This window comes from Gekko japonicus, unplaced genomic scaffold (assembly GCF_001447785.1).
Source record: "Gekko japonicus isolate JY-2015 unplaced genomic scaffold, Gekko_japonicus_V1.1 scaffold735, whole genome shotgun sequence".
Taxonomy (NCBI): domain Eukaryota; kingdom Metazoa; phylum Chordata; class Lepidosauria; order Squamata; family Gekkonidae; genus Gekko; species Gekko japonicus.
In genome coordinates, this window is record NW_015177029.1 from 71024 (window position 1) to 96772 (window position 25749).

The window sequence follows — 25749 nt, forward strand, 5'->3', positions numbered from 1 at the left end:
CCATCTGCTGCAGACTACCATGACTGTGTAAAACATAACAGCTATATGTATACACCCAACCTTGCCAGTGTCGGTCAGATCACATCACAAAGCGCTTCATAAGAAGTATTCTGTTTATTGGTAGTTCATAACTATGACACGTGAACATTTTTTGTCAGGAATGGTCGAAAGCAGCAGGGGACCCAAAGTTATAGCAGTTTCAAAGCACCCCTCGTTACAAGCAAAAGCCAATAAGCATTGTGCATTGTGTGTGCGGGCGGGAGAAAAGTGAGCGGGCAAAATAGGAGCCGCTTGTTCCCAGCAGGTCAGGAGCAGCTGGAACCCCAAGGTCAGAAAAGCATAAACAGATAACAACCCAGACAGGAGACATCCTTTGTGTACCAGGCTGAGAGAGGAGGATCACCCCCCCACACACATTCCAGAGAAATGGCAGTGTTAACTGACAGCCATATAAGAGACCAAGCAGCAGCCCTGTGTACTCCACTGGTTGATGATGACATAAGGAGCATTGAGCAGATGAACTTTAGGTACTGTTGCCCAATCAGGCTCAGTTGGTCCCAGGCAACACCTGATGTTCAAATCCCTGCTTAGCTGTGAATTCAATAGATAGCTGCACTTTCTCTGCATCAGTTGACCGTCTGTATAAATGAAAGAGATACTAACCCACCTCACAGGGCAAATGAGGTAACGCAGTTTGCACCATCTGAGTGTTATAGCAATGATGAGTGTATGATGCAAGTTCAGCCCAGTCTTAGTGGCCCTCTAACTGTGTCAATCTTAATTTTTCCTAACAGCTGACAACAAAGAGAAGCTTGAAAAAGCAACAGGACTGAAAATGTTGCAGATTGGCATGGGGGAGGTAGGTGACTAAAGTACATCTCATTATCTAAAAGCTTTGAATTATTTTTTTTGTGAAATTCTATTCTTGTGGAAGTTTGTAGGTGAACTATCTGCATATCCAAAGGGCTTTTAAAAATTCTGATTATTAGACTGTTGCATCTATCATAATATAGTATATTTGACCAATTGTATGAGTAAAGCTTTGTGGCCTTTAAGAAATGCCTTCCGAGCTTTGTTGTATGTCAGGAACAAAACCGCCAAAGAAGAACAAAGCAATTGAAGTGTCTGATTATTCCCTCCTGGTTTACTGAAACTTGGTTTCATCTCTAGACCCACAGAGATCTAAATTTGGGGTGATGGGATTGCAGCTCATAAGGCATAACGTCTAGCAAGTTACAGAACCTTGGATAGCTCCAAGGAGGACAACAGGATCCAAATGCTTTTATAGCAAGGCCGAGATCTTAAACATTGCAATAGGCTCAGATAGGGGCACTCTGCCTCAACTTTTCCCTCCTCTTTGCAGTTTTCTCTATAAGAATTTGCAAATGATTGTCTTTTCACATATCTGAAGAAGTGAGCTCTGACTCACAAAAGCTTATATTGAAATAAATGCCATTAGTCTAAGGTGTTATTGAGCTTTTGTTTTATTCAGATAGATCAAGCCAGATCTCACCATTCCAAGATCATGAGGGTTTCTTAAAATGCCCATGCTCACATTTGGAGCATAACGCTCCTGTGGTATTTTGCCACATCCTTGTGGATCCTCTGGTCTCTTCAGCAAGTGGGACTTGGTGATAGTGGAAGTGGAGGGTTTGGAGAGAGTAGGTCTTCTACGGAGAGAGGGACAAATGTCACTATTATTTATTTGTTCCCTGCTTTTATACTCTGCCCTTCTGCTCCCATAAGGGCCACCGAAGCAGCTAACAGATTAAAAACATACATAATAAAAGCACATCTTAAAAACCATTAAAATCAACGGAAGGGAACATTAACAAAGCTCTTTCTTATTCCAGTGTGGCAGTTCTTGAAATTTTAGCCTGTCTTGAAATCTAGCCTATGAAAGGGCTAGAATCAAAGTGTACAGAGCTTGCTATAGCTAGATGGGTAAGAAACAGAGAAAAGAATGCAAGAAGGAAAGGGACTTTGTACTCTTTCAAACTTTTCCTTGTTTTCAGGGAAACAAAGTAGACATACATATCCGCACTTACTTGTTCTACATAGAAGTTGTCCTCTCTCTTTTCGCCGTCAAGTTGCAGAAGAACAGTTGGTTTTTATACCCCGTTTCTCTCTACTCTAAGGAGTCTCAAAGCAGCTTACAATCACCTTCCCTTCCTTTCCCCACAACAATCACCTTGTGGGGTAGATGGAGCTGAGGGAATTCTGAGAAAACTAACTGACCCAAGGTTACCCCTCAGGCTTCATGTGAAGGAGTAGGGAATCAAACTCTGTTCTCCAGATCAGAGTCAACCATTCTTAATCACTGCACCATGTTGGCTCTCTTTCAAAACAAGAGACATTCAGAGGTGGGTTTCATGGCAAGAAGGAGCTGCAATGGCTCAAGTGGTTAAGACGCTGAACTGCAGGCTGTGGAAGGTCAGTAGTTCAGCAGTTCAAGACCCGGGTGCCACAAGACTGAGTGAGCTCCCGTCTCTGGTTCCAGCTCCTGCCAACCTAGCAGTTTGAAAGCAAGAAATTGCAAATAGATAAATAGGTACCACTTCGGTGGGAAGGTAACAGCGTTCCGTGCGCCTCGGTGTTTAGTCATGCCGGCCACATGACCATGGAAAATGTCTTCGGACAGCGCTGGCTCTTCGACTTTGAAATGGAGATGAGCACCGCAACCCTAGAGTCGGATTCGACTGGCTTTCGAGCAAGGGAACCTTTACCTTTACCTTCATGGCAAGAGACACTCAGAGGTGGTTTGCCATTGCCTTCCTCTGCATTGCAACCCTGGAGTTGCTTGTGGTCTCCCATGGAAATCCTAACCAGGGCTGACCCGGCTTAGCTTCTGAGATCTGACAACATCATGCTAGCCTGAGCAAGCCAGGTCAGGGCATTGTCCATACATGCATTAAAACAGGGGTCATTTGGGGGGGACGCGGGGGGATGCCATCCCCCCGGGTGAGGTGCGGGAGGGCGGGGCCTGGAGCTCCCTTCTGGTGCCCGCTGGAGGTCGCCGCCGGCTGTGGGGAGGACACACTTCCGGTGATGTCAGGGGGTGTGGCATATGCTAATGAGTTATGCTAATGAGTCCCCCTAGCTCTTTTTCTACGAAATGACCCCTGCATTAAAATATTTTTAACATATAGAATACAATAAATGTATTGAGGCTGATATTTGCCTGATAAGAAGTTCTCTGTATTAGGGCATCATCTTTCATCATATGTGTGCAAGCATATGTGTGCAGGTCTGTAATCTTAAACAGTTTTATTTGAAGGCAAATCCTCCTGAAATCAATAGACCTTGCTTCCAGATAATGTGTTTAGGACTGGGGTGTTAGAGTGGAGCAATTAACCCTCAGGCATTTAAGTAGATTAGCAACTTTTCAGACGTATACTTAATTTTATAGGAGTCAATAGGAACGTTCCTTAGACTTCTTCTGAATTGGCATCTGTGTTTAAAGGAGATAGCAAGGAATTTTCAGAGATTGAGTGTATGCCTCCTGGAGGCAGGCTGTCGGGTTATCAGCTGCACTGATGTAATTAAGCAAGGAAACCTAAAGCATAGCAAATAATTGTGAAAGCACATCTTCAAGGTATAAATGCCACTCTGTGTTTCAGCCCATGAAAAATCAGTATTACAGGTAGTAAGAAGTCACAGTCATGTATCAGCACCTTATTATGTTTGCCCCAGGAGACCACAAGTAAGCCCATCTTTACACTTCCAAATAAAACAGTGGCAATCTTTGTCCAGCTGACCCAGAGTTCTGTTTGTACTGTCAGCAGTAGTGAGACTGATTTTCACAGGTCTCCTTTAGCACAGCATACTATAACCTTTGGATAGTAGTGGGTCGATTTGGATTGCCACCATCATCATTTAGATTGGACATCTGGATTCTGGAAATGACAGGTCATATTTTTCATTAAACGTTTTTAAAGGGCTTATAGTATGACCATAAAAATAAAGCTTAATCTTTTTGTGGCTGTAAGATAAATTGGGCCAAATATTCTCCAGGACAATTTTCAGAAACGTAAAGGAAAGTTAGATTAAGTGTTGCTGCTTGAACATGCATTTTTATTATTACTTATGAATGATGTTAGTACATCTACCATGATTAAAAGCTCCAGCAAAGAATAAGGTACCAGCCATAAAACAGAACTCAAAATGAAGCTGGAAAAGAAGAAGGCCAGGAACAATTAGACAGGACAGTCAGAATTTATTAAAACTCTCAGATTGGCTGTGTGTGGATTTGTGTTACTCAGTTTAAAATTTATTTATTTTATTTATTTATATTTATATTTAAATTTATACCCCGCCCTACCTCGAACCAGAGATGGGAGCTCACTCTGTCATGCGGCACTTGGATATCAAACTGCTGAACTACCGACCTTCCAGCCTGCAGTTCAGCATCTTAACCACTTGAGCCACCGCAGCTCCTTTACATAGGATCAGCCTAAAAGGTCTTTGTCTCAGTCATTAATTGGCAATAGGACCAGAGTGCTTTAAATCCAAGAGATCCTGTTTAAATGGTTTGGAAGGATTACACAGATAATGACATATCAAAACAAGAATCCAGCAAATACTAAGGTTTCATCTTTATTTTAAATGAAAATGTGACAATGACTTCCAAGACAACTGTTCTGTGATTAAAGCGACTCACACGCCCATCCTATGCAATGGCTTCTGTCACTTATCCAGGTGTTTATCCTTCTTGACTACTGCACAGACGACGTATTTTGACTTGTGACTGACAGGTTGCAGCTTCAGCTCTGCAACTGGTTGTCTCCTGTAATCTCTGCTCTTACCTTCTTTCCCATATCCTTGCATCTGCTTTGGTGTATATTTTGCATAAGAAAAAATGATAAAAGAACTGTGGTGCTAAAAAAGTTATAAATGGGACATGAAATTCAAAAGCCACTATGAAATTCAGAAGCAGCTATGGGTTTATTCTGATAGATGTTGTGCTCTTGAAACATTGTAAAAAACCCAATGGTGAAGTGTCATGTTGGCTCATGAATTCCTCTGTATGGGAGTGGGGTGTGATTTTAAACTAGCAGAATTGCCAAGTGATTGAGCTGTTGCTATGGTAGCAGCAGTAATTCAATTTTTATTCAGTATCATGTAAAATGAACGAAGGAAGGTATGCCTTGTGGCTATAGGAATGCATGCATCCTGTTTTGGTATTGCTGGGTTTTTTATATTAAAAAATATCAATACATGCAGTATATACCTTGAATTAAACTTTGATGGTCTTAAGGATGCCACTGGACTCAAACTTTGTTTTGCTGCATCAGACCAACACCTGAATCCACATAATATATGTTGATGTAAACTACTGTTTGTCTTCAGGCTGTGCTGCACTCTTGATTTTTAACTTTTAACTGAAAGCAAGTGAATAGTTCAAAAGAAAAGCACATTAAAACATAGCATTCATCCTGAGCTACGTGTTGGAGCATGAATGCAAAATTAAAATGAAGAGACTTCTGCTTTTAAAATCCAAGATGGCATGCAATATTGATGCTTAGCCTGTGATTCTTTCAAATTAGCAATGCTTATGCATAGTTAGGGAGGATGTATAGCACATATATAGAGTTGTTCCCACTGAAGTCCAGAAATCCCAACATGGTGTACAGCCAGTGTGGTGCAGTGATCATAGTATTACACTAGGAGGTCCAGATTCAACCCCCCATAAGAACATAAGAGAAGCCAATGTTGGATCAGGCCAATGGCCCATCCAGTCCAACACTTTGTCACACAGTGGCCAAAAATACCAGGTGCAATCAGCAGGTCCACCAGTGGGGCCAGGACACTAGAAACCCTCCCACTGTTGCCCCTCCCCAAGCACCAAGAATACAGAGCATCACTTGCCCCAGAGTCCCTATCTGTACCTTGTGGCTAATAGCCACTGATGGACCTCTGCTCCATATGCTTATCTAATTCCCTCTTGAAGCTGTCCATGTTTGTAGCCGCCACCACCTCCTGTGGCAGTGAATTCCATGTGTTAATCACTCTTTGGGTGAAGAAGTACTTCCTTTTATCCGTTCTAATCCGACCACTCAGCAATTTCATTGAGTGCTCACGAGTTCTTGTATTGTGAGAAAGGGAGAAAAGTACTTCTTTCTCAACCTGCTCTATCCCATGCATAATCTTGTAAACCTCGATCATGTCACCCCTCAGCCGTTGTTTCTCCAAGCTAAAGAGCCCCAAGCGTTTTAACTTTTCTTCATAGGGAAAGTGTTCCAACCCTTATCATTCTAGTTGCCCTTTTCTGCACTTTTTCCAATGCTATAATATCCTTTTTGAGGTGTGGTGACCAGAACTGTACACAGTACTTCAAATGAGGTCGCACCATTGATTTATACAGGGGCATTATGATACTGGCTGATTTGTTTTCAATTCCCTTCCTAATAATCCCCAGCATAGCGTTGGCCTTTTTAAAATTGCATTTGCACACTGTCTAGACATTTTCATTGAGTTATCTACTACAACTCCAAGATCTCTCTCTTGGTCAGTCTCTGCCAGTTCGGACCCCATCAATGTGTATTTGTATTTAGGATTTTTGGATCCAATGTGCATCACTTTGCACTTGGCCACATTGAACCCCATATGCCATGTTGACGCCCACTCGCTTATCCTCGACAGATCCCTTTGGAGTGCCTCACAATCCTCCCTGGTTCTCACCATCCTGAACAACTTCATGTCATCTGCAAATTTAGCCACTTCACTGCTTACTCCCAACTCCAAATCATTCATAAACAAGATAAAAAGCATCGGACCGAGTACTGATCTCTGTGGTACCCCACTGCTTACCACCCTCCACTGAGAAAATTTCCCATTTATACTCACTCTCTTCCTATTAATTAGCCAGTTTTTTATCCACAAGAGGACTTGTCCTTTTATCCCGTGACTATTGAGCTAACTTAGGAACCTTTGATGAGGAACTTTATCCAAAGCTTTCTGGAAGTCAAGGTAAACAACATCTATTGGATCCCCCTTGTCCACATGTTTGTTCACTCCCTCAAAAAACAGTAACAGGTTAGTGAGACAAGATCTTCCCTTACAGAACCCATGCTGAGTCTGCCTCAATAGTTTTTGTTTATCAGTGTGCCTACTAATTCTTTCCTTAATAACAGTTTCCACCAACTTACCCGGTATCGATGTCAGACTGACTGGCCTGTAATTTCCCAGATCTCCTCTGGAACCGTTTTTAAAGATGGGAGTGACATTAGCTAACTTCCAGTCTTCAGGAATGGAGGCAGATTTTAATGAAAGATTACATATTTTTGTAAGGAGATCCACAAGTTCACATTTGAGTTCTTTCAGAACTCCCCTTTCTGCCATGTAATTCACTGGGTGGCCTTGGGCCAGTCGCTCTCTCAGCCTAAACTCTCTTACAGGGTGGTTGTGAGGATACAATGGAGAAGGGGGGAATACATATATGCTGCCTTGAACTCACTGGAGGAAGGATATACAATAGACATTCCAGCCTTCTACAGGATGGTAGTTTAAGCATGGTACTGGGGGAAGCCCAGAGACATACTTGAATCTCAAGATTCTACAAATTTTATTCATTGGCACAAAGTTTTTGCTGCGGGTGTGTGTGTGTGCTAATACAGTGCCATGCACATACGGATGGCCTCTCCGGGTATGATGACTGCTACTTTTCTCATTTGCACAATGCTATTCAACTAACAGAAGCAAAAACTATAAGTCCCTTCCCCCAAAGAATCTAACAGTGCAACATCACAAAGATTCAATTTTATTATAGGCACCGTGTTTAAGACAGCACTGTAAATGTCTAATTTAGATGGGGAGGAGATACTGAATAAGTACGTATTGAGTTGTGCTTTTTAAATTTCTAGCAACATCACAAAGATTCAATTTTATTATAGGTGCCACCTTCCCTACCATTCCTTCTCTAGTTTTTGAGAATCTTGGCCACATGCTAATATAGAAAAGATGTTGCAAAGGTATTAAATGGCTATCCTTTTTCCTCAGCCCTTTGCACTATTGTACTTGATAATCCTATAGTAGTTAAATTTTTTTTATTTGGTCTGTGACTCTCTGATGGTTTTACTTTATTCTGTCTTTAGAACATGCATGATGCACTTATTAGCTTCAATGAGAACTATCTACAACTATAAAAGAAATAACTGACCCCTTAAGGCAACATTATGTTTTTGAGCGCCACCATAAATCCCATTGTTATCAGAGTACTTTTCAAGAACATTCTGTATCATCTGATTGGGGATGCATGGAGTAAAGGTCACTCATGTTTCTAATGCGTATCTACACAAGAGTCTGGGAACTTTAGTTTTGGGAGGGGCAATAGGGAATTTTAAACAGGTATTTTGTCAGTCCCTACACCAAACTACAATTCCCAGAATTCTTTGGGAGAAGTCATGAGAGTTGGCCTATCTGTTACATTAAACAAAACTAATATGTTTCTTGTACACAGTGCAAGGAACTGTTCAGAGAGTTGCAAACAAAACGGGAGAATTAAGGCAGAGAAAGGTAGAAAGGGAAAACATAACAAGAAGAAAAATGTGGGAACACAAAAGAAAAAGTATTTCTGTTTTACAACTTTATTTTGTTATTAAATTGTGAAGTTTCATGTACAAAAATTAGGAATCATAAATAAAAAATGTAAGTATAAAAGTCAAGAAATAAGAACAACAATAACAAAATTAAAATTAACAGAATAAATTTGTTACAGCCCAGTCCTAAATTTTGGATGCCTGAACCATTGTATCACTGATACCAATTCAGAATAGCACCATTAATATGTATCTTATGCTTACTCAACAATACACCTTGTCTTGAGACAATACACCTAGTAGGTGTGGGAGGCGTGGAGAACCACTTTCAGACGTCACAGTTTGGGTCAGTGGATTCCTCTCCCTGCTTTCTTGTGTGGGGTGCATTGTTCCCCGCCTGGAGGATGCCATTTAATGGCCGTGTTCAGACTGGCAATTTAAAGTGCTAGAAAGTCGTGGCAAAGAAAAAACAGAACAGACCTGGAATGGCTTGGTTGCAGTATTCCCGTTCACACCGCAGCGAATGAAGCTGGAGGATACCGTGGAGGAAGTGCAATGGAGCGTTCACACTGTTGGGCAGCCCTGGCAGCCTGTTAGTGGCTCTTTCCGCGCTGGGCTGCATGTGCCCATGTGCATGGGTGCAGCGGCACAGCGGCAAATAGGGCATGATCGCACATGCCCCAACGGTGCCTGCCGGGGGAAACAGCCGGTGCCTATTATCAATTACTGTGGGTTGTTCCCGCCTTAGCAGCGCTTGCGTTCACACTCAGGGAACTGGAATCAACCCGCTCTACACACGCTTCGCTACCACTTTCACCTGGTATCTTTTAAACTCGGGAGGGAAGCGGCACAAGACGGCTTGAGTACGGCTGGGGGATGCCTGACAGATGTGCCTGTGTGAACCCCCCCCCTTTAATCCGCTACTGAACCGCTACCGAAACGTTTGCCTGTCGGGCCAAACTGCCAGTCTGAACTCGGCCATTGAATATGCCATGAGGTAAAGTACCTATTAGGGTTCTGAGCAGATATATTAGAAATATGCTATAATGTTTGTTCTCATCCTTGGCTGTTTGTAAAAAGTGCCCTTCTTCTAGAGAACTAATCACCAAAGTCCCTCTATGTGTGTTCTAGGCATGCCCACCAGGAGGCCAATAGATGGTGCCCTGTGCCATGTGCCCTCATTTCTGAGGTATGGGGATTTGTATAGTGCTTGGGAGAGGTGCAATTGACTCCAAGTTTAGTTGGTAACCTAAGCTATGCTATGATTAGGGAGCATGGTGAGAAGCTGGGGGCAATTGTACTTTCACTCTCTATTATTCCTGTTGGAATTTCCCCAGTTACAATAGGGTTGTTGGTGGCATAATGTTTTCCCAGATACTGGAACATGCATATCTTCTGAGTCTAGCTGTGCTGGCATGTCTTGATATTATGCTGATATAGGGTGTAGTATCCTAAACGATTCAGAGACAGTATTTAGTTTTGCACTGTAAATTGTATTCAGAAAATTTAGAAAATTAATATTTAGGAAATGAACATTAAGTATTTCTGAAAACACTGAAATGCTACTTAGCTATCAACAAGGACAAATATACTTGCCTGGAAATTTGACTTTGGCTGTGCGTTAGGTTTATGAGGCCAGTATGCTGTTCAGCTCACAATACGCTGAGTAACTTTACCCGTATTTATTTATTTATTTATTTATTGCATTTTTACCCTGCCCTCCCCGCGAACGGGCTCTTCATAGACCCAAAATCAGCCTGTGCAAGAGATCTGTCAGATTCCTTCTTGATAAAGGTTGGCTACAAGCAGAGGTCGATTCGGGGGGATCGTGGGGGATCGCAGTTCTCCCGGGTGAGGTGCAGGGGGCAGGGCACATGACAAAGCCCCGCCCCTTCTTCCGGCCGCTCCCTGCTTCCAGCCTCATTCTGTTGCAGAAGGAGGAAGAAGCAGGAGGGTAGGTTGGCATCCTCCCCCTCTGCCTGGCCGAGGCCACTCCACGTGGCCTCCGCAAGGACTCCCAGCCCCATCCAGGAGCTTCCCTGAGGTAGCTGTGTTAGTCTGTTGCTGCAAAATAGTCCAAGAGTTCAAATAGCACCTTTAAGACTAACAAATAGAACCTTTAAGACTAACCTTTAAGACTAAAACTAACTGAGTGGTGGGTGTGGCCTTATGACATACTTCCGGTGATGGCAGGGGGTGTGGCCTTATGACACACTTCCAGTGATGTCAGGGGGTGTGGCATATGCTAATGAGTTATGCTAATGAGTTCCCCTAGCTCTTTTTCTACAAAACGACCCCTGGCTACAAGGCTCGTTGCAATATGGTGTGCCCATTTGTACTCATGTCGTCCAGGTCTCCAGTATTAAAAGGCCTACGCACAAGTTCATTGAAATCACTTGCAATGTGACCTGGCAGTTGCAAACCTGTATTCTCTCCGTAGCTGAAGTTGGGCAGACATTCTATGAATTCTTATGTGAAGCTCCATATTTTCAATGAAAGTAAAGTATTTTTATGTATGTAATTTTATTGTAGCGTATTCCTTTTACTTTTCATCAGTCTGATTTCTCCAAGTGATCAGGACAGATAACATTAATCATAACATCTCTCCATCTCGCCTTAGCCCAGTCTGCCAAAAACTAATGAATAAAAGCATCTTATTGTGATTTTGAATATTTTCAGACTTAGTCTTTGGTAATTCATCAGATGGAGGGAATTTAGTGATCTGGTAGCACCATGTGACATGACCATCATAGTTTATGTTTTTACATAGTTTATACCATTTATATCATTTTATTCTTTAACTCCTGCCAACCTAGCAGTTCAAAAGCAAGAAATTGCAAGTAGATAAATAGGTACCGCTTCGTTGGGAAGGTAATAGCGTTCCATTCGCGATGGCGTTTAGTCATGCTGGCCACATGACCACTGAAAAGTCTTTGTACAGGACTGGCTCTTTGTCTTAGAAACAGAGATGAGCTCCGCCCCCTAGAGTCGGATTTGACTGGCTTTTGAGCAAGGGAAAACCTTTACGTTGTTCTTTATTATGTTTTCAAAAGTCCTTTTAATCTGCTTTGAGATTATGGAACAGAATTGCCAGGTACCCCTTGCCAATGGCAAGGGATGGGAGGTAGAGTTCCCAGATCCAAGTTGGGAAACTCCTGGAGATTTGGGAATGGAGCCTGGGGAGGGCAGGGACCTCAGTGGGGTACAATGCGATAGAGTCTTCCCTCCAAAGCAGCCATTTTCTCCAGGGGAACTGATCTCTGTAGTCTGGAGATGAACTGTAATTCCAGGGGATCCCCAGGTCCCACCTGGAGGCTGGCATCCCTACCCGGATAGTAGACACATAAAAGAAACAAAAAATGCAGGATTCTTGCCCCTGTGTTCAGAACTGTTTTGATTTTATAATTCTGTTCCTTCAGTTGTACTGCTTCCCCTCATCCAGGTTGCATTTCCCTTTTTCCACCATGACCTTCCCTGCGGCAGAGGACCACCAAGGCCTCACACTGGAGAGGGAAGGGGGTTGCAACAGCTGATTCCTCCCTCCTTTCACTACCTTCTGCCCTTACACACTGCCTGTGCAGGGATACTCCATCCTCTCTGGTTTGCTACAAATCCTCCTTAAATAACCCTTCCAGTTCCCTCCCAGGGCTGGCTCCTCCCCACAACCCTTTCACCCAACCAGGAAGTGTCCTGTGGCCCTATCTCAGCTGCAGCCAACTCCTGGGTGGCTCCCATTGTTATGCCAGTCTTGTGAGAGCCAGTTTGGCATAGTGGTTAGGAGTGCGGACTCTAATCTGGGAGAACCAGGTTTGATTCCCCACTCCTCCACATCCAGCTGCTGGTGTGACCTTGGGTCAGTCATGGCTCTCTCAGAGCTCTTCTATCAAGAGCAGTTCTTAAGAGAGCTCTCTCAGCCCCACCTACCTCACAGGGTGAACAGCAGTTCCATCTATGATCACAACCAGAATTGTTTATAAGAACAGTAAGCTACACTTTCAGCTTCACAGTGCAGTCCTATACAGAGTTATGCCAGTTTTGTCCATTGATTTCAGTGGGTTTAGAGTACAGTAAATCTTAGTCATGCAAGCCACATGACCACGGAAATTTTTCGGTCAGCACGGGCTCTTCGGCTTGGATATGGAGATGAGCACTGCCCCCTAGAGTCAGATTTTACTAGGTTTCGAGCAAGGGAAACCTTTACCTTTAAATCTTCATAGGATGGCATTCATAGCGTAATATCTGTTGTATGCACATGAAAATTGAAACTGTTCCCATCAGGAAGCATTCTTTGGTTTTCTTTTCTCTTCTTTGTGAGATGCCATGCATCTTGTGCATGTAGATGTGTGTGTATCTTGCACACAGTGAGCAGGAAAGATAATGAATTTATTTTATAAACTCTCTTGATTTTTTTTGATGCCACTTTCAGCTAGCACAAAAAATGTAGAGACTGTGTTAAACTGCTAATTTACAGATTCCCCTAAAGAGAATGCAAACAAAAAATGCTGATGCACAAAAGCTTTGCTTTCCTATACAATGTTCAATTTTTAATTTCCATCTTAGATTATGGTGATGAAAAACAATACTTAATCCCTCGTTAACACATGAATAAGTGGAAACTGTCATTTTTCCACCAGACAATAATAGGATTATCTCGAGAACTGTCAGTTTATGTGAAAACATTATGTTGCCCAAATTTTCATAAAAATTAGTGGTGGATAATATTCAAGATCAGAGCAATGGAAAGAGCAAAAAAAATCTGCATTCATGGTAATAAATATTCATATTTGTCTGCTCAGGAGATAAAAATCTAATCAAGGGGCTATTGATGCAGTGGCGCTCCCTCCCTCCCTCTCTCTTTTTTTAAGCAAGATGTTTCATCTAAATTGGGTTTGATATGGAAATTAGACCCACTCCAAGTCCTCCAGGCCATGAGCATGCTGGGATAACACTAGAGGTGGCCTGTGCATTAGATGCTCCTGCTGCTGGCATCCGCTGCAACAGACAACCCTGTTCTGTGTATTTATATCTGTATATCGTATGGGGTGTGTATATACACACAAACACTCACTCAGACATGCACGAGCATGATTATATATTATATGGATACCTCTCTCTCTCCTGTCTGTCTATCGAAAGAAAGCACTGACTTTTCAAGAATCCAGTGTGCATAATTTTTTTTTCTTTTTGCTAAGAGCTTGTGTAAGTATACAGTTAAAATTTTGTGCAGGACATTCTTTCCCCAACCTGCATTTGTTGACAATCACCATAAATCAAAAGACAGCCTGCACAGTGCTTAATGAAATATGAACGATTTAAAAATGAGAGGATCACAACAATATTTTGCTTTGGGGTAATTTTTTTTTTTAATCTCTGTGCACATTTGTGTGCCCATATGCAGACATGGCCAGAGCATGAAAAATATCATCCATTTACTTGAGGCCTCCGGTGTTTGTATTTATCTAACATATTTATGTGCTTGCCTCTTCAAAGACCTGCTTGAGCCAGCTCCTCAAAACACAATAAAGCAATTAAAACATAAAACCATTAAGCCCTGACCTGGATAGCCCAGGCAAACCCAAACTGGTCAGATCTTGGAAGCTAAGCAGGGCCGACCCTGGCAAGTATTTGGATGGGAGACCTTCAAAGAATACCAGGGCCAGGAGGCAGAGGCAAGCTATCAAACCACTTCTCTGAATGTTCTCCATGCCCCAGTATGAGTTGCCAGAGATCACTATGACTTCCAGGCATGAGCACATGCACACCCCCCCCCAAAATATGCAAAAATACAAAAAACCCAAAACCATTAAAATTAACAACCTTTTAAAAAGTTAATAAAGACCCAAATAAAAGAGAATAAAAGGACCAAAGCATAAAAGCACATAAAAACCCAGAGCTTAAAATAATTGGCAGCCTAAAGGATACTCCTAGCAGTCCTTAGATTAGAAGCAGATCATAAAAATAGTGCTAAAGATCAAACTCCTAGTTAAAGCTCTGGGTTTAAAAAAAAAGCAATGTTTCAACTTTAGCTCATTGGGAGGACACACTCTGTCAGCTTGAACGTGTGCAGAGGATCTAGGATACTGGGAATCCTTGATTGATCCCCTGACATTAACAGAGCAATCCTAAGGGGGCGCGAATTGTAATAGGGACCCTACTGACCCCTATGCCAACATAACTCAGAGTTACACCAGCATAACAGCCACATGCTGGCAGAGCAATGGCACAGATCCCACTGATGGCATAGATGTGGGCATTCTGGGGGTGTGGCAGCAATTAAGGGGCTGCCAAAGAGTTTTCAGCATGGGAATTTCCCCCCCCCCCCCAAGCAGGCACAAAGTTGCGCTAGCAAAAATGATGTTGTGGCCCATAGACAGCCATGGTAATTTCAAGTTCACTCCCCCACCTTCACAGCTGCGGCCACACCCACAGGACCCCAAGCAGCTCAGGATACTAAGTGTGCACCCAATCAGCACCCTCCCCTGCTCTGGCCTTGCTCCTCCTCATGACCCAATCACAGCCCCCCCTGCTCTACAAATGGTTCCAGGCAGTGTTCCCTCTAAGCTGAGTTAGTGTGAGCTAGCTCATAGTTTTTTAGCCTCCAGCGCACTCATTTTTGTCTTCACTCAGGAAGGATGGCTCCAGAGCCAGCTAATTGATGCAGTAACCAAATGGCTCGCTCACAACCTTAATGCCAGTAGCTCACAAAGTAGAATTTTTGCTCACAAGAATCCACAGCTTAGAGGGAGCACTGGTTCCAGGAGGTCGCCCCAGAATTCCAGAGGTAGGGTGCACAGCATGGAACGCTGTCTGACACTCCCTGCCGTGCGGACTTAGAGTGAGTGCACACATACCCCAGTGGTGGGCACAACACAGACAGGGCACCTAGCTCCGCTGGGCAAGCACCTGGGGGGAATATGCCATGGGGAGAGCAAAGTTCACACTTCGTGGCTGACCTCTCCCAGATTTCGGTCTGCACAGGTACACCAGGCCCTCTGCCAGGATTCTATGGGGCAGCTGCTTGTGAAGAGGTAAGCAAGCCTCCCAGTCCCCTGTCTCCATACCTCCCCTATCATGGTGGCACTGACTGAGCCACACTGAACAGGGCTTCTCCCCCTCCTGAACCCAGCAGCCATGCAGGCGAGCAGTGGGCCCCCAGACTCACATGGATGCCTCACACCCGGTGGCTAGGTGCATTGGGGCCTGCCCAAGGCAGTTGCCGGTGGAGGGGAGCCCCTGTGACTGCCATGGATTAGGCTGCTTGACTACCCAGGAAGCAAGCAACACTTCCCCCAGCCAAAACCCTGCAGCGGCTGGCAAGCACCACCAACCTATGTGCTGTCTGATTCTGCATGTGTTTTTATGTGTGTGTTTTTATGTATGTGTTTTTATGTAAGCCTTCCTGAGCCTGCTTTGGCGAGGAGGGTGGGGTACAAATTGAATTAAATAAATATATGATGGCCACACCCTTTCCTGTCCAGATGAAGTAGACCCTGAAGTATGCCCATTCCTCTTCCATTTCAGGGAGCTCCTGACAAGACCCCAAACTCAGGTAAGGAGGGTGCAGAAACTGCAACCAGGAGGCCTCCTTGGAGCATCAGAGTATCAGACAGGGCACCCCTTTCACTGCATGGAGGCCCCTGCTGGACTGCCAGTGACCCTTTGTTCTGCCATGACAGAATGTTGCCAGCTGCTCTGGCATCTGTTTTGACCCATATGCAGGTGCCAATCCAATGGGGAGAGGTGACACCCCAACCACGCAGCCAAAACACCATCAAGCACTAACACCACAGCAGAATCCAACCCTTGTAAGTGCCCAGATACATCCAGCATCTTTCCCTCGTCACCCCTAATGGCCAAGGAGCAAGCTGGCTACTGGTCGCAGGGGTTGTGATCCCACAAGAGCCGTTCCATTGTCCCTGGATCCCTTTATTAAGTTGAATCATTGTGCCCAGCAGAGTTTAGCGGGGGCAATGCCATGGGTGGTCATTTTGGAGTGGCCCTGGGGGAGGTGGCTGGCCCCAGTGGGCTGGCGTGGAGCAAAGACGTTGGCATAAAGGCCCGCCAGCATAGTGAGCTTCGAATGATAGCTGAAAGCATTGCAGAGCGAATATGGTCCATTTCAGAGGGCATACCCCTCCGGAGCCTTGCTAGGGCAAGCTGGATCCCAACCACCCCTGGGGAATATATGGGTATGCAAATAAGGGGCTCAAATGGCAAACAACAGTGGCAGCTGGGCAACATTGGCTGCCCACAGCACTAGTGATACGCACTATGAACAATATGCACCTTGCCCTTTTAGATGGCCCTCCAGCAGCAGGGCAACCATCACAATATATGCTGTTGCTGCTCATTGGGAGCTAAGTTCCAGAAATGCAGTAGCATCCTGGGGCCCAGTGCCCACAGAGCTAGGAGGATCCACCTATTGTGAGGTGGATGCATGGGGCCTACACCGTGGAGGGATCGGTCATCCGTGCAGAAGTGCATTCCCATCCGTGAACCCCTCCCCTTACCCCATTATGCTTGCAACATTTACAGAGCTGGTGGAAATTCCTAGCTCTGTAGTCACTGTGGTCCCTTCCCCTTTTCAGGGGATCCTATGCAATGTAAAAAACAGTATGACTAGCAGGGCTGGGCCGCCTCCTGGCCACAGCCATGGGGGCCCGATAGTCCCAGGGGCAACCTCGTCCTGGCAGCAACCATGGCTCTGACAGCTGGGCACTGTGTTCAATCCGTACTGGTAAGCAGACCACCCTGTCAGTTCCACTGACATCCAAATGGGGGCATGTGCTGGGGGGGTCTGGCCCTCATTTGGGGGAGGGAAGCCCATATGAGGCTGGTGGCGCCCCCACGCACTATGGTGGGGCTCAGGCATCATGGGTGGGCCACCAGCATGTCTGTTATTCCCCACCCGGGCTGAGGGGAGAAGAGGCCTCCCAACTGCCAGTGCAGCCATCAGCTGCATACCCTAAAGGGTTTTCAAGGCAAGAGACGAACAGATGTTTGCCATTGCCTGCCTCTGTGTAGCAACCCTGGACTTGCTTGGTGGTCTCCCAACCAAGCACTAACCAGGGCTGACTCTGCTTAGTTTCTGCGACAAGATGAGGTTGGGCTAGCTTGATACATGTCTGCAAAATGTCCTGACCTGGATAAGCAGCAGTGGTGATCGCTATTCCCTGGACATATTCTGTTTATCACAAGTTCACAAGTCTTGCACTGAGTTTCCTGTAAAATCTCACTGTGGTTGCTGGTGCTGCCCTTACTGTTGATTTTGCCGTTTGGTGGTGTTAGCATATCATATCTTGTGAAGTGACCTCTAACCCATGAAAGCTCATGCCACAATGAATGCATAGGTCTTGAGGGTGCCAGAGGCCACTGTTTTTCAGGAAAGCTGGAGAAAGAAAAACACTCCCTCCACCCTCTGTGTAGAAGGGTGTAAGACAGACAGGACAAACATAATGCGAGAACAGGACTGTGTACAGGGCTGAAGCCAGGGTCAGGCCTGTGGATGAACTCCTGAAACATGGTTTTGCCCCACCTAATTGTTTTGTTTTACAAAAACAGGCTTTTAATCTGCGATATGGCATTTTGAAGTATGGGGATGTATGTTAGGTAATAGTAAAGGTTTCCCTTGCTGGAAAGCTAGTCAAATCCAGCTCTAGGGGGCGGAAGAGCCAGCGCTGACCGAAGACGTTTCAATGGTCACGTGGCCAGCATGACTAAATGCCGAGGCACACGGAACACTGTTACCTTCCCACCGAAGCAGTACCTATTTTGTTGTTGTTGTTCAGTCGCACAGTCGAGTCCGACTCTTCGCGACCCCATGGACCAGCTCCCGCCAGGCCTTCCGGTCTTCCGCCGTCCTCTGAAGTTTGCTCAATTTCATGTTCATTGCATCTATGACACTGTCTAACCATCTCATCCTTTGCCGTCCCCGTCTTCTTTGACCTTCAATCTTTCCCAGCATCAGGGTCTTCTCCAGTGAGTGCTCCCTTCTCATTTGGTGGCCAAAGTATTTGAGCTTCAGTTTCATTATCTGGCCTTCCAGGGAGCAGTCAGGGTTGATTTCTTTTAGGATTGACTGATTTGATCTCCTTGCAGTCCAAGGGACTCTCAAGTACCTATTTACCCATTTGCAATTTCTTGCTTTCAGACTGCCAGGTTGGCAGGAGCTGGAGCCAGAGACAGGAGCTCACTCTGTCACGCGGCACTTGGGTCTCGAACTGCCGAGCTACAGACCTTGTGGTCTGCAGCTTCAGCATCTTAACCTCTGAGCCACCGCGTATGTTGGGATTTATTAAACGTATGTTGGGATTTTATTTTTTTTAAAAAAAAACTGTTCTAACTAGGAACATGTCGTAGTGCTTAAAGACAGCAAGGGGTCACCAAGCAGTGATAACCCATTTTTTTGCCTGGGCTGAATCATCCTCAACCAAGCTGCTTGGGAACTGGACCCCCCTCAGCGATGATGTCACTGCTCTCCTTCTCCGCCCCCCACTGTGTGTGTGTGTGGGGGGGGAGACTTCTGGCTCTACTTGGAGATGTTGCAGCTCCACCTAGTGAGGCAAGTGAAAACGTTGCCATCATAACCTCAAACATCATTGAAACAAGCAGGGAAAGACAGCACAGCTTCCAGTGGCCAGAGGGAAGGACCCTTTTTTTGCCATGGTCAGTTCTTCAAGCCACGCCATAACTCCACCCTGCTTGCCCGTCTTCACCAAAACTCTTTCGACATCCTAACCATGCAGGCTGTTGCCAAAATTCTCCATCTTCCTTCTCTTCATATACTTCTCTAACCTGTCAAAACAATTTGTGTAAGTAAAGCACATTTAGGCAAAGTTGTACCAAATTTGGTGTTTGTGGAGGCAGAGGGCATAGTTTGATGTGTCCTTGGGCAGTTGTTATCTACATGGGGACAATTTATCTGCTTCTTGAAGCGATGCGTTCTGATGCAAAGTAGTTTTGAGATGACTCTCTCCAGCAGTGCAGTGCATAATGTGTACAGTAACCTGCCTTTCTGGACGCTAATTTTCCAGTCTTATATAAATCATAATTTTTTTAAATAAAATCGAGATCTGATTACAGCGACATGATATGAATGTGCTCCTAAATGAGAAGCTTTGAACAGTTTCCTGTTGCTACCTGGTACATTGCTATGTCCTGAATTTGTAGAAAACAAGCAGCTCGGGCAGCTGTGAACATCGTGGTTCTGTCCAGGCCGAGTCCAGTAATAACGAGCGATACAGACCAGGCTTAGTTAATGATTCCCAAATAAGCTTTTTACAAGTTTGGAGCAATACTTGGAAACTAATGTCATCAGCAGTCAGCTATTTTTGCAGAAAACAGGAAAGTGTTGCATTCTTGTGAAGCTGGGGAGGCAAGTGCAAATGAGGCTTCAAAAAGTTTGAAGATATGCTTGTTAGGATCTCTTGCTTCCCATTGTGCCACAGTTGTGTCCAGCATAACTGCAGTAATGGCTCTTCCAGGCTTTCATGCAAATAGGTTATTGATAAGTAAGTAGATTCAGCAGAAAAATGACAGGGAACGTCTATTGGCAAGCCTGGCGTCCTTTGCTGTACAATCTGTGCTGGCATTGCTATCTAGCATCTTTTTTTTTTCAGAGACTTTCTCTTTCTAATGATTTCCCCTGACAACCCAGCCTAAAAAAAGGGTAATAAAATAAAAGACATGTGGTGTGTACAGCAGATGGCTCAGCAGCCCCAGCATACAGGTGTCTGGCACGCAGGTGTTTAATTTTGTATTTGTTAGGCACACCATCATAGCCAGATATTTTTCAGGAGTTCTCTAAAGTTGTTGAGTCCACGGACTCTACCACCCCAGTAAGGAACAGCCAATTCTTCCGCAAGAAGGCCTGCTTAACCTTGGCCATCTGCTCCTGCTCCTGCTTTCAGTACAGCAGCCTGTCTTGTTTTCTTGGCAAGCTCTACCCACTCAGTAAGTATTAGAAGGACTGAGTTTTCTAAGGTGAGATTTGGGAATATATCTCCACCCTGCCTTGGAGGGCAAAACCAAGTCTGCAGGCTACATATGGTCCTCCTTGAACATTCCTTATCCTACACGTATGCACGGTAATCCAGCGAAATCTGAGAGCATTAAACTCTGTGGCATGTGCACATCATCTACAATGCTTTCCTCAGCAGAGTTACATGCTTGTAAGGCCATTGACTTGAATTGACTTAAAAGGATGTACCTCTTCTTAGGATGGCACTGCTAATAACCAGTTTAGACTGTTTTTTTTAATATCTTGTACATTATTACTAGGAGGTCTTTATCTCAGTCTAGTATGAATATAATGCTGACAGATATGTCCAAACCGGAGGAATGCCTTTTTTTTTAAATGGTTCTAATGCTCAGGAGGATGAATACTTCTGAGAGGGTTGCAGTCTGAAGACTGTCCCTGTTAACTACAGAACTCCTATTTTCTGAGCAAAGGTTAGCAGATAACTTCCTACATACAAAACAGCCTGTTTTTCATCTCCCATTTGATATTGGCCACACAAGGGTGAATCTGCTGACGGTGAGGTTTTCAGGAAGAAAACTGCCCCTACTGTGATTAAAAGGGGCTTTCTTCTTTTCCGTACTCACTCACTTTCTGTTAAGGATCTGTAAGTCTCCTGTGACATTGCCTCTAAAATGAAATCTTACTTCATTTTTATTTGTATCATGTACAATGGTGACTCTCTTTAGTCCTTGGGGAACAAAAATGCCCTGCCTAGTGTGGATAGTTCAGATCACTTTGCTAGAACAAATTTAATTGAAATGAACAGGATGTGCTTGGAAGAGTCAGTTCCGTACTGTCAACAGTTCAGACAATGTTTTAGTGTTTGCAGTTTGCAATAAGTACCCATGGAGATAAAGTTCTAATGGTCACTCTCCACAGTCCCCTCCAGACTTCAGAAGTAACTTTTGCATACCAAGCATATTTCATCATTCACAATTTATTGCCCCCCCCCAAGCCAGCCTCCTTTAGAAAATGTTGAACCCAGACCCAACTTTTCAAAAACTCTAGCATGTAGTTGTGTTCAAGGACATCCCCACCAGCTATAAAATTATTCCAGCGAAACATATAGTCCATTATCAATGGCATATTGAGGCACGAGGAGGATGTGTCGTTGTCCTGCAGAAGAATTTATCCTTGTTCAGGTACGCAGTTTGTGCTTGGCCACACCTCCTGAGGCAGTCATTTTTGGTATCATCCAGCACCTTCTGTTAAAATTCCAAAGGTGCCTGCAGGCTCAAAAAAGGTTGGAGACCAGTGTTCCCTCTAAGCTGAGTTAGTGTGAACTAGCTCACAGTTGTTTAGACTCCACAGATTTTTGTTTTAGCTCAGGAAGGATGGCTACAGAGCATACTGATTTATGCAGTAGCCAAATCGCTCGCTCACAGCTTTAATGCCAGTAGCTCACAAAGTAGAGTTAAGAACATAAGAGACGCCAATGTTGGATCAGGCCAATGGCCCATCTATCCAACACTCTGTCGCACAGTGGCCAAAAATACCAGGTGCCCTCAGGAGGTCCAGCAGTGGGTCCAGGACACTAGAAGCCCTCCCACTGTTGCCCCCCCCCCAGCACCAAGAATACAGTGCATCACTGGCCCCAGAACAAGAGTTCCTATCTATACCGTGTGGCTAATAGCCACTGATGGACTTCTGCTCCACATGCTTATGTAATTCTGGCTCACAAGACTTCACAGCTTAGACAGAGCATTGTTGGAGACCCCTTAGGATATATATAGGAGAGAAGAAGCCCAGGCCAGGAAGCTCCTCCCATCAGCTTCTGATGGCTTGAGAGAAACCAGTTATGGCATCCCTATCGGCCTTCCAAGGGAAGACCTGAGTAGGCCGGGGAATCCATACCAACAACACCTGAACAAATGGCCTGAGACAATTCTGCTGCTTGTTGTTTTGTGGTTCCATATTTTGAATTGTAAACTACACTGAAGATCTTGAAAGAGTAGGTTGTAAACACATTAAATAAACAGGTCCCACCCACCTGAGCTTTTCTGCACTATCTGAAACTTAGCAAATCTGTACTGGCAGAATCAGAAGCAACTAAATGTCACAGTCGCTTGGATAATTTCAGTTTGCTCACTCTGACTGATACAGGGAGACAGTCCTTCCTGAAGGGCTTTGCAGAGTGAAATCAGCACCTTGAACTGAGTCTAGAAGCACCTGGCATATGTGAGCATGCTGTCCCTTTTGCATCGATTGAAGTTTCCAAGAGGTGTTCAGGGGCAGCACCACATCGAGCACATTGCATTAGTCAAACCTAGCAGTGCTGACAAGAGCCAGCCAGATGCATGAACTCGTGAATCTGCCGTTTAGGAGTCAGACTGTTGTTCTGTCAAGGTTAGTAATCACTGATGATCTCTATTCCAAACATAATTTTTAAGGTTAGTAATCACTGATGATCTCTATTCTATTTCTTATTCCATACCACACATTTATAGCCCATACTTCACATTAAATTTTAAAAATATGTTTATGTTTATTTATTTTATTTTAAGGTGGCTCAGAAATGTTTTAAATAAATAAATGTATTTACTTAATAAACAAAGAGTTTAGGACAGTGTAGATAGGCTGCGGTCACACACACTGAATAATCCACTTTCAATCCACTTTCAGTCCACTTTCCATCCTGATTTTGCCTGTTTGCACAGTAAAGTCCAGTTGGAAAGTGCACTGAAAGTGGATTATTTAGTGTGTGTGACCGCAGGGATAGTCCTCCCCATTGTATCTTTATGACACCTTGTGAAGTAGGTTAGGCCGACACATACTGACTTGCTTCGAGATCACCTTGCTGTTTTGTCTTTTCATATTTTATATTGTAAACTACTTTTAATGTTTTAACAGGCACTGACACTTCCCGTTCCCTTCCCCTTCAATAACAGGGCTACTGAATTTGTCGTCAAACTTTGGTGGCATCTTTCTTAGGCCCTCGGGATTTCGTTCCTCTGGGTTGTCTCAGTGTGGCCCCTGAAACTTTAGGAGCACGATCAATGTAGCAAAGCCTGGTATGTCTCTGAGGGAGGAGAGCTGGCAGAACATGTAAATGAAAGTAATTGGGGTAAAGTCATGCTGTATCTGGGTGGTCAGCATTCTCTTTCTCCCCCCCCCCTCCCCACTTTGCAGTCTGACTGACTTTACCACAAGGGTTAGTTCAGGGAACAAGAGGCTCCCCATTCAAGTCCCAGCGGATCTTTTTTCCAGAGCTTTAATTTGTACAGTGGATTTGCAACAGTGTGCTTGTACAATGGAAGTATCTTATTAATTTTGTTTAGCAGCAGCTAAATCTGGCTGCTTCTTGTGATCCCTTCCCTTAAGGTGCTTGAGTCTCTGCTTACGTAATATCAAATGGAGCCGCATCACCAAAAGAAAAACAAGCTGTGCCAAGAGATTGAGTTTTTATTAAGTGTTCTGGAGGCTGGGGTGGTGGTGGTGGTGTTGCTTGTTTTTGACTTCTGGGTAAAAGCAACATGGTCAGCATTTAGTGCCTAGTATAAGATTGGCCAGAAAAGAAACTCCTGTACAATGAGCATTACCACAGGGGCGTTAGTAATAAAACTAATCACTCTTCTCTAATAGGTCTCACTCAGCCAACCTGTGCTTCTCATCAGGAATTACCTGACCTCTGTACAAGACAATTGTTAAAATGGAGTGATTAGTTAATAGTCTGTGGCATCATGGGTTGTAGGTTTAACACTTATACTTAAAGAGACTTGGTGCTTGATTTCACCCCAAAAGAGTTCCTTATGCTGATGGCCACAAGCACTGGCTGATACTCTCTGGAGTATATGTACTTTAGTCACGTTTTACCAGATCCAAGATGATTACTACTAATTGAAAAGTGATGTTATGATTTATAGAAATTTGGGGCAAGGCAGATAGAATATGTCATTATCTTGGTACTTATGTCAGTGGGGTTGAACTTTTCAAGGAGCTACATTTACAGAGAATTTCTCATCCGAAATCTGCCTTGTGTTTGCACCATATTAATCCTGACAAACCAATGTAATGACATGCTCCATCGCTAAAATTGTCCCTTTAGCTATCATGTGGGCTCTTAGTAGTGGACCAAGGTTCATAGATGGTTCATGTTATCTGCATTTGTTGCTACTACTACTTATTTAGGGTCTGTGGTGTTCTAGTCCACTGATGATGCTGGAGCACCTTGCCTCACATAGAGCAAAAGATATGTTCATTATGGGGAGGGGCTGTGGCTCAGTGGTAGGGTATCTGCTTGGCATGTAGAAGATCCCAGGTTCAAGTCCTGGCATCTCCAGTTTAAAAGAATCAGGAAGTAGGTGTTGTGAAAGACCTTTGCCTGAGACCCTGGAGAACCACTGCCAGTCTGAGTAAACAATACTGACTTTGGGGGACCAATGATCTGATTCATTTTAAGGCAGCTTCATGAATGTTGGTGCTATTAATTATCATTCCTAAATTATGACTTTCTATGTAGTCATAGTCTATTGTGTATATTATTGAATTGCATTATTACCTATATTATTGCATCATCAATATTATCCGACATGTGGAGAGTGTGCCTGTGCCATGACTCATTAGCCTTTTCCACAGTTTATTTGCAGCATGGTAACTGTTCCCTTATGGCCTTAAGTAGAGGCCATGTTATTAAAACCACTAGGAGCTTACAGTGTTTCAGAACAGAACAGCTATCATGTTTCTCTGCTTTTGTGGGATTGTTCAGCAGTTGCTGACTCTAGCAGTGCTATCTGAGGATTATAACTTGGAAATCCTGTGAGGCCCACAATACAGTTTGATGTAAGCATCCCATGGCCATGAATCCAATCCTGAATGCACTGTCCATCTGTATTTGTTGCTACTTTGAGGCAGTTAACAATCTTTAAAAGTTGTAAAATAAAGAAATGAATGTTTTCAGAATTATACCCTCCCCATTTTAAAAAGTACCCCCATTCCTTCTTGAAAGCTAGCCCAAACAAGGAGGTTTTATAGCACTTCCCTCAAAAAATTTGCAAGCCTGGACTTTGATGAGCTTCTAAGGGAAGGAAGTTCCACAGTTATGGAATAACGGGCCTCCATTTGTTATTTATATCTGGGGCATAGGAAGTACAGTAAAGAGGGGGCTCATATGTTATTTATATCTGGGGCATAGGAAGTACAGTAAAGAGGGGGCTCTTGGTTGGAGAGAGAGAGAGAGAGAGAGAGATTTATGAT

At 44.1% G+C, this 25749-nt stretch overlaps 1 protein-coding gene across 1 annotated transcript in view; it reads left to right on the plus strand.

Annotated features, from left to right (window-relative positions):
• Positions 1 to 794: 794 nt before the first annotated feature.
• Positions 795 to 25749, plus strand: part of PTPRN2 (protein tyrosine phosphatase, receptor type N2) — a gene marked incomplete at its 5' end in the record, with an annotated part of 355818 nt that continues 330863 nt past the window's right edge. Inside the window, one exon of the mRNA XM_015427868.1 lies at positions 795 to 859. Within this exon, the coding sequence (XP_015283354.1) occupies positions 795 to 859 (65 nt within the window). The remainder of the gene's footprint in view (positions 860 to 25749) is intronic.